This window comes from Brachyistius frenatus, unplaced genomic scaffold (genome assembly GCF_029030835.1).
Source record: "Brachyistius frenatus isolate BFR_SWC_R1_liver_20210118 unplaced genomic scaffold, ASM2903083v1 Contig_236, whole genome shotgun sequence".
NCBI lineage: Eukaryota > Metazoa > Chordata > Actinopteri > Embiotocidae > Brachyistius > Brachyistius frenatus.
Window position 1 is genome coordinate 280,001 of NW_027210835.1, and position 10,000 is coordinate 290,000.

Below are 10,000 nucleotides of genomic sequence, written 5' to 3' on the forward strand. Positions count from 1 at the left end.
ATAGTAGTACTGCAACCTCACGTAGTAGTACTGCAACCTCACGTAGTAGAACTGCAACCTCACGTAGTAGTACTGCAACCTCACGTAGTAGAACTGCAACCTCACGTAGTAGCAACCTCATGTAGTAGTACTGCAACCTCACGTAGTAGTACTGCAACCTCACGTAGTAGCAACCTCATGTAGTAGTACTGCAACCTCAAGTAGTAGTCCTGCAACCTCATAGTAATACTGATACTACATTACAGTATCAATTAATCTTCATGTTTCCTTCAGTGATGTTTTGTCTCCATCTTGTGGTGAGAAAGCAGAACAACTTCACGTCTCATTAAATATAACTTCTGTATATTTAATACAGGAATGGCGGCGGTCGCAGCGGTGTGTTCTGCAGCGTCAGTATCGTGTGTGAGATGTTGCGACAGCAGCGCTGCGTCGACGCCTTTCACGCCGTTAAAACGCTGAGAAACAACAAACCCAACATGGTGGACCTGCTGGTCAGTAAACAACAAACAAACAAACAACAAACCCAACATGGTGGACCTGCTGGTCAGTAAACAACAAACAAACAAACAAACAACAAACCCAACATCGTGGAAATGCTGGCCAGTAAACAAAACAAAAAACAAGTGAAAGCTGTTTATGTTGACTTTTGTGGATGGTTTTACAATCAGTGCATCAGCATTGATAGGCCCCGCCCCCCTGCTGTGATTGGACAGTTTATTGTTTGATTCGTTCTGTTATTAGAAACAATATTTAAAAGTTTTTCAATTAATTATGAATCAAGTCATCAGAGCAGATACACATCACTGTTTATAAACACATTATTATTATTACTATTACTATTGTATTGTTGTGTTCACCTCAACATTTCTACTCTTCCTACAAACATAATATAATCATTTGTGTTTTCCTTATTTTTTCTGACCTCTGTGTCTCCACAGGAACAGTATAAGTTCTGTTATGAAGTTGCTCTGGAGTATCTCAGCTCTGCTTAGAGGGTCCTTCATCACCTCCTCCTGCAGAGGGACAACTACTGAAGGTGAAGAGGAGGAGGAGGAACAGCAGGAGGAGGAGGAGGAACAGGAGGAGCAGGAGGAGGAGCAGGGGGAGGATGAGGATGTTTTTGCACTGCCTTGTTTAACTGACTCAACGTTTCTCATCTCGTGTCATTTTGTGTTTTTTTATTTTGTCGTTTTGTCGTGTTGATAAGCTGAAAACTAAAACAACCAAAACAGGATCAGAGTCGACCATCTCGTCTGTGATCGATCACCTCTGACAGGCCCCGCCCCCTCCCTGTAGACAGGAAGTACTCAACTCTCTGTTTCTCTTATTCTGAAAGGACATCAGAGGTCGTGATGTAAACAGGAAGTGGAGGAAGAGGACGACCCAAACATCGTCAATAACCCGAAACAAACCTGATGATATCATCACTAAAACAACCGGTGATTGTGATTGGTCAGAGCTGCGGCTAATTTAGATATTTTTTTTTATAAAACAGGAAGTGAAGATGCCAAAACTCATGTAAGGTTCCAGCTCCTTGGATTATTAGAAAGATTTGTGCTAACAGATTTATTTTAAGATCCAAAGATTTTTTTTTTTCTTTTTCACTGGTTCAACGTTTCAGACGAGCAGGACATTTAAATTCAATCACTTCTGCCGGATTTAAATCAAACAGAAGAACTTCTGATTATTTGAGTTTAGAAATATGTCAGGAAACGTGTGAAGTCTTAAGGAACGTCCACCAAAACTGATCCTGGTCATGAAAACGATCATCAGCCGCAGTTTAAACCTGGTGAATGAAGCAGAGCACGTAGTACGACCGGCGGTCCACCAGAGGGCAGTGTGACGCGTAGACATACGTCACGAGACCGACTAGAGGTCACGAACTTTCACTGAAGAGGCGGCGGTTCGAGTCCGGGAAGACACGTGGAAGTCTTTAATGAAACGTAGTTTTGGTGCATAAGCACAACCACTTCTTCTTTTTCAAAAAACCTAACCATGTATGTTTTCGTAAACATAATCCTGTGGTTTTAGTCGTGACACGCTGCCCTCTAGTGGACGAGTGCGGTTCATTCTACTCCTGACAGAAACAACGTCTGCTCGAGGACCACTTACTGCTGTTTGTTCCTGGGTTTTCTGCCGCGTCACAGACTGAGTTTGTGCGGTTGTCAGGATGTTTGAACATCTTCGTTTCCATGGCGACAACGTGAATTCAATCAGCTGAAGGAGGACACCGTGTGATACGGCGAAAAGCCCTGGAACCGATTTTGAGTTGTTTAGTAGTTTTTCCACTAAGAGACATAAAGATTTACAAAGACATGCGTGAAGAGCCCTGCCCCTCCGTCTGTCCGTCTGTCCTTCTTCTTTGGTGGTGTTTGACCTTTACTGCTGCACATGTAAACTAACTGGACAGGAAACAGGTCCGGTCCCCCTTCAGGTGCCGTGTTTCCGTTTGTTTCGTCCTCAGCAGCTGGAGGAAGCTGCGAGCTGTTAATAATGTACATAAAGCAGGAAGAAGAATATTTATTCCTTCACTTGTTCTCTGTGTCAGTGTCGTCGTTCTTGTGAAGCACACAGAGAGAGACAATCATGGCGGACGATTTTAATGTCCCACCAACAAAACCACAGTTAGAACAGGTATTGACCCAACCCTGGTTCCATATGGCTCTGGTTAGTGTAACCCTGGTTCCATATGGCTCTGGTTAGTGTAACCCTGGTCTCTTATGGCTCTGGTTAGTGTAACCCTGGTCTCTTATGGCTCTGGTTAGTGTAACCCTGGTCTCTTATGGCTCTGGTTAGTGTAACCCTGGTCTCTTATGGCTCTGGTTAGTGTAACCCTGGTCTCTTATGGCTCTGGGCCGGTCTAACTCTGGTGCTTTGTGGTTGTGGTGTTGACTGAACCTTGGTGATGCACATTATTGTAATGAAAGCATTTATTTATGTTGTATGACTCCAAAATATTACAAATAAAAATCTGTATACACACTGCAGCCTGTCGTCTGATTGAAGGAGGGGCACCAGCACGGACATCTGCAGGGAGCTGCCTCTGCCAGCAGGGGGCGATGACACACTGCTGGCACACACTGGTGTTGTAAATATGACTGTCGAGAACAACAATATTTTGACCAACACAGATTCTTATTTTCATTAAAAATGATTTAAGAGTGTTTAAATGTTCTCATTTTAAATGTTTCCTCTGTCACGTGTTTGTATTTTGAGACTGATTAGTTTCACTTTTCTCCCAAAAGCTTCGCTGGTTGAATAAAAACAGGTCAAATAAACTCAGTGAGTCCACGTGTTGAATGAATAAATAAATAAGTAAACAGTTATTTATCTGGTTCCTGTGTTTTTAGTTTTTGTTTAATGTTTAATTTGTTTAAGAAGCCAAAAACCTAAATAATAAATAATGAAACTTCTAACTTAATTAATAATATTAATTTTACATTTATCAAGTACCAGTTTCCCGCTAATAAAATATAATGTTTTTTGTCTTTCTCAGCTGTAACGTCATGTTTAACTGTTGAAGGTTTTACAGATGAAATAAAGTGATTTAAAAAATAAAAGATAAACTGAACTCATATCTTTATGAATATTTTGTTTATATTTTAGTTGCTCTCCGCCTGTTGATAGAAATATGAAATGAGCTGCAGTTCCGGTTGTGGCCGCCGGAGGGAGGGTTGACCCGCCTGCAACGGAAGTCTCGGAGCAGCACAGTCGCAGAAGAAGAAGTGTTTCCGGTGCGGCCTGTCGGCTGTTTTCTGCCTGAATCCGGTTCGTCGGTTGAAGCTTGAATTTCCCGGTGAACCGTCCGGACCGTCTCCGCACGAGCCGCGCTGCTCTCAGGTAAACCGATAACTTTCCCTCTGTCCGCTGCTGTTAGCATGAAGCTAACAGGAGTCCGTCTGTAGATTAAAGGTGATAATCTGCTGAGTCAGACAGAAGCCGGTCTCACACCGACTACCGGAAACACCGGAAACACCGGAGACGGTTTAAAAGGCTATAAGGAGGTCCTGAACCTCTCAAGATGCGCGGAGGTCAACTTCCGGTCCGCAGCTTCAGGTGTGTGGAACAGGTGTGCACAGAGTCTCTCGGCAGGACCAGGACCAGGACCAGGGCCAGATCCAGGTCCAGGACCAGGACCAGATCCAGGACCAGGGCCAGATCCAGGACCAGGGCCAGATCCAGGTCCAGGTCCAGGGCCAGATCCAGGACCAGGTCCAGGACCAGGGCCAGATCCAGGACCAGATCCAGGACCAGGGCCAGATCCAGGTCCAGGTCCAGGGCCAGGGCCAGGTCCAGGGCCAGATCCAGGACCAGGTCCAGGGCCAGGTCCAGGACCAGATCCAGGGCCAGGTCCAGGACCAGATCCAGGACCAGGTCCAGGGCCAGGTCCAGGACCAGATCCAGGGCCAGGTCCAGGGCCAGGTCCAGGACCAGATCCAGGACCAGGTCCAGGACCAGGTCCAGGTCCAGGGCCAGGTCCAGGACCAGATCCAGGACCAGGTCCAGGTCCAGGGCCAGATCCGACCCGGGTCGGACTGTTAGAATAGAAACAGGAAGTTAAAGCAGGAAGCGGAGCAGCCAAAGAGCCAATCAGGAGACTTTAAATCTCCAGCTTCCTGTTGATTGTTACTTTCTGTTCTTGTTGATCAGAACGAGACCAAGTGAAGGTTTTCTAGTTTGTTCAGGTTGATGGAGCCCCCTGCTGGAGGAGAGCAGCTCTGCGTCCTCCTGTTGAGCGACCGACAGGAGGAGGTGAGGAAGAGGGAGGTGGGCTGCCAGTGGGAGAGTCCTGAGGAGCAGCGGAGGGAGGAGCAGCGGAGGGAGGTGGGCTGTCAGAGCGACTCAGCAGAGAGGAGGGACGCCGGCGTCCAGGTGGACCTGCTGACTCAGCAGCTCAGCTGGAGACACTCAGGTGAGAACCGGGTCTGGTAGCGGTCCGGTTCTGGTGCCGCTCTGTTAACTGGACTCTGTCTGCAGGCCCGTCGGCGATGCTGCTGCAGTGTTTTGCGGTCCGACCTGATGGACCAGACGGGGGCGCTCTGCTGCAGCACTGCACCACCAGAACCAGAACCATCCGACCTGCCGTCAAACCCTCCACGAAGCCCGCTCAGACCCGGTCCAGGACCCAGAGGAGGCCGCCACCTCACAGCTCCAACACCGCCAAACGAAAGCTGCCCCGACGCCACCGGCACCACCGTGAGTCCCCTGATACCGACCTTCACCAGGAGGAGGAGGAGGTGGAGGAAGAGGAAGAGGAGAACACACGGGATCCCACCTGGACTCCACCTGAAGCAGGTGAGTTGTATTTTGGTTTGTTCTGTTTTTATACCGACGGTTCTTTAATAATCATTATTAACTGATTATTGACTCATTATTAACACATTATTAACATATTATTAACATATTATTAACTCATTATTAACTAATTATTGACACATTATTAACTCATTAACACATTATTAACACATTAACACATTTTTAACTCATTATTAACACATTATTGACTCATTATTAACACATTATTGACTCATTATTAACACATTATTGACTCATTATTAGCACATTATTAACTCATTTGTAACTCATTATTGACTCATTATTAACATTATTGACCCATTATTAACTCATTATTAACACATTATTGACTCATTATTAACACATTATTGACTCATTATTAACACATTATTGACTCATTATTAACACATTATTGACTCATTATTAACACATTATTGACACATTATTGACTCATTATTAACACATTATTGACTCGTTATTAACTCGTTATTGACTCATTATTAACACATTATTAACACATTATTGACTCATTATTAACACATTATTGACTCATTATTATCACATTATTGACTCATTATTAACTCATTTGTAACTCATTATTAACACATTATTGACTCATTATTAACACATTATTGACTCATTATTAACACATTATTGACTCATTATTAACACATTATTGACACATTATTGACTCATTATTAACACATTATTGACTCGTTATTAACTCGTTATTGACTCATTATTAACACATTATTAACACATTATTGACTCATTATTAACACATTATTAACACATTATTATCACATTATTGACTCATTATTAACTCATTTGTAACTCATTATTAACACATTATTGACTCATTATTAACACATTATTGACTCATTATTAACACATTATTGACTCATTATTAACACATTATTGACTCATTATTAACACATTATTGACACATTATTGACTCATTATTAACACATTATTAACACATTATTGACTCATTATTAACTCATTATTGACTCATTATTAACATTATTGACCCATTATTAACTCATTATTAACACATTATTGACTCATTATTAACACATTATTGACTCATTATTAACACATTATTGACTCATTATTAACACATTATTGACTCATTATTGACTCATTATTAACACATTATTAACTCATTATTGACTCGTTATTGACTCATTATTAACTCAGTATTAACACATTATTAACTCATTATTGACTCATTATTAACACATTATTGACTCATTATTAACTCATTTGTAACTCATTATTAACACATTATTGACTCATTATTAACACATTATTGACTCATTATTAACACATTATTGACTCATTATTAACACATTATTGACTCATTATTAACTCATTATTGACTCATTATTAACACATTATTGACTCATTATTAACATTATTGACCCATTATTAACTCATTATTAACACATTATTGACTCATTATTGACACATTATTGACTCATTATTAACACATTATTAACTCATTAGTGACTCATTATTGACTCATTATTATAATCACATTATTAACTCATTATTAACTCATTATTGATTCATTATTAACTCATTTGTAACTCGTTATTGACTCATTATTAACACATTATTGACTCATTATTGACTCATTATTATCACATTATTGACTCATTATTAACTCATTTGTAACTCATTATTAACACATTATTGACTAATTATTAACTCATTATTGACACATTATTGACTCATTATTAACACATTATTAACACATTATTGACTCATTATTAACACATTATTAACTCATTAGTGACTCATTATTGACTCATTATTAATCACATTATTAACTCATTATTAACTCATTATTGATTCATTATTAACTCATTTGTAACTCGTTATTGACTCATTATTAACACATTATTGACTCATTATTAACGCATTATTGACTCATTATTATCACATTATTGACTCATTATTAACTCATTTGTAACTCATTATTAACACATTATTGACTAATTATTAACTCATTATTGACACATTATTGACTCATTATTAACACATTATTAACACATTATTGACTCATTATTAACACATTATTGACTCATTATTAACTCATTATTGACTCATTATTAACATATTATTGACTCATTATTATCACATTATTGACTCATTATTAACTCATTTGCAACTCATTATTGACTCATTATTAACTCATTATTGACTCATTATTAACTCATTATTGACTCATTATTAACACATTATTGACTCATTATTAACACATTATTGACTCATTATTAACACATTATTGACTCATTATTAACACATTATTGACTCATTATTCATTATTAACACATTATTGACTCATTATTAACACATTATTGACATTATTAACACATTATTGACTCATTATTGACTCATTATTGACTCATTATTGACTCATTATTAACACATTTTTGACTCATTATTAACACATTATTGGCTCATTATTAACACATTATTGGCTCATTATTAACACATTATTGACTCATTATTAACACATTATTGACTCATTATTAACACATTATTGACTCATTATTAACACATTATTGACTCATTATTAACACATTATTGACTCATTATTGACTCATTATTAACACATTATTGACTCATTATTAACACATTATTGACTCATTATTAACACATTATTGGCTCATTATTAACACATTATTGACTCATTATTAACACATTATTGACTCATTATTAACTCATTATTAACACATTATTGACTCATTATTAACACATTTTTGACTCATTATTAACACATTATTATCTCATTATTGACTCATTACTAACACATTATTGACTCACTATTAACATATTAACTCATTTTAACTCATTACTAACACATTATTGACTCACTATTAACATATTAACTCATTTTAACTCATTACTAACACATTATTGACTCACTATTAACATATTATTAACTCATTTTAACTCATTATTAACACATTATTGACTCATTATTAACACATTATTAACTCATTATTAACTGATTCCCCAGATGCTGAGTGTCCGTCGGCTCTCGGGGACGTCCAGCTGGACTCCGACTCCCAGCATGCTCGGCTGCGTGTGGTGAAGCTGGAGCCCGACAGCACCGTGTGCGACGTGTGCGGCAAAGTGATGAAGAACAAGTCGAGTCTGGCGCGTCACTCCTTCATCCACACGGGGAAGAAGCCGTTCGGCTGCCACCTGTGCGAGCTGCGCTTCAACCGCCGCGACAACCTGAGGCACCACCTGAGCCGGCTGCATCCCGACGGCGTCGCCAAGCTGCGGAAGCAGCGGCCGCTCGCGGCGTGGCTCTGCGCCGTCTGCGGGAAGACGTTTAGCTGCAGGTCACGGCTGAAGACTCACGAGGTCATTCATTCGGGGGTGAAACCGCACCGCTGCGACCTTTGTCCCAAAGCCTACATGAGGACCAACGACCTGGAGCACCACAGGAGGTCGGTCCACGCCGACGGCGCCGCCGACCCGCCGCGGCCCAGCTCGCTGCTCTGCGACTTCTGCGGCAAAGAGTTCAAGTGCCGGTCGCAGCTGGCCGTCCACTACCAGATCCACACGGGGGAGCGGCCGCACCTCTGCGACATCTGCGGACGCAAGTTCGGAAGGCAGTACCAGCTGAAGCGCCACAAGGCGCTGGTCCACGCCAAGCGGGCCGACGGCGAGGAGAACCGGCCGCCCGACGCGCCGTTCTCCTGCGGCGTCTGCGGGAAGCGTCTGAAGTCCGAAGCGCTGCTCGCCGCTCACGGCCGCATCCACACGGGCGACAAGCCGCACCGCTGCGCCGTGTGTCTGCGCGGCTTTCGGCGCGCCGCCTGCCTGAAGCAGCACCACGTCCGCGTCCACCTGAAGGTCCGAGCCGGCGCCGCACCGCACGCCGCCCGCAGGAAGAGCTGCGCGACGGGGAAAGAGTTCCCCTGCTCCATCTGCAGCAAAGTGTTCCGCTTCCGCTCTCTGCTGGCGAGCCACTCTCTGGTCCACAGCGAGCTCCGCCCCTTCGCCTGCGACTTCTGCAGCCGCAGCTTCCGGCGCCTCAGCCACCTGAAGAGACACCGGCAGGTCGTCCACGCCGACGGAGCGCGGCCGCCGCAGACCTTCGTCTGTCACATCTGCGGGAAGGACAAGAAGTGCCGCTCGCAGCTGGCGCGCCACGTCATCATCCACACGGGGGAGCGGCCCTTCGGCTGCGACCTCTGCTCCGCCCGCTTCAACCGCCGTGGCAACCTGCAGCAGCACAGGAAGCGCATGCACGCTGTGGGGACGCCACCCGAGGACGAAGTCCCGCCCATCCTGTTCGATGACGACGTGGCGTCCGCGCTGACGTACAAACAGGAAGAGACGGTTGTCGCCGTCGACGAGCAGCCGGAGGACGACGACGGCGTTCGGACGCCCGACGCCACCTGAACACAACGCTGAACTGAACTCGCTCACAGCCGCATCTGCGGTCACCTGCGGAGCTTTAAGAGACTGATGATGTCACAGCTGATGAGGTCACAGCTGATGAGGTCACAGCTGATGATGTCACTGAGAGGTGTGACGGACAGACAGAGGAAATGTTTCTCAGCAAATTAAACATGAACTTCAAACGTTTCATAAATCTGAGACTCGTCTTTTTGTTGTGTTGTTGTTTGTTGTCATGGAAACGTTCCCACTCCCCCCAGTAATGTGTAAACAGATG

At 42.9% G+C, this 10,000-nt stretch overlaps 2 protein-coding genes across 10 annotated transcripts in view; both read left to right on the forward strand.

Annotated features, from left to right (window-relative positions):
* Positions 1-2,692, forward strand: part of LOC138633758 (receptor-type tyrosine-protein phosphatase mu-like) — a 107,327-nt gene extending 104,635 nt beyond the window's left edge. For all 6 annotated transcript variants that reach the window (XM_069720172.1, XM_069720177.1, XM_069720174.1 and 3 more), the window contains 2 exons: positions 356-491; positions 939-2,692. In XM_069720172.1, coding sequence (XP_069576273.1) covers positions 356-491; positions 939-992 — 190 coding nt within the window. In that variant the 3' untranslated portion in view covers positions 993-2,692. The remainder of the gene's footprint in view (positions 1-355; positions 492-938) is intronic.
* Positions 2,693-3,730: 1,038 nt separating this feature from the next.
* LOC138633762 (zinc finger protein 497-like) overlaps positions 3,731-10,000 on the forward strand; it is a 6,403-nt gene continuing 133 nt past the window's right edge. Inside the window, exons 1-5 of one of the 4 annotated variants that reach the window (XM_069720191.1) lie at positions 3,731-3,840; positions 4,677-4,912; positions 4,978-5,295; positions 8,327-9,797; positions 9,828-10,000. The exon at positions 9,828-10,000 is cut by the window's right edge and continues 133 nt beyond it. In XM_069720191.1, coding sequence (XP_069576292.1) covers positions 4,690-4,912; positions 4,978-5,295; positions 8,327-9,726 — 1,941 coding nt within the window. In that variant the 5' untranslated portion in view covers positions 3,731-3,840; positions 4,677-4,689 and the 3' untranslated portion in view covers positions 9,727-9,797; positions 9,828-10,000. Of the gene's footprint in view, positions 3,841-3,891; positions 4,070-4,676; positions 4,913-4,977; positions 5,296-8,326; positions 9,798-9,827 lie in introns of those variants that run through there. The other 3 variants (XM_069720195.1, XM_069720192.1, XM_069720190.1) reach the window with 3 other exon arrangements.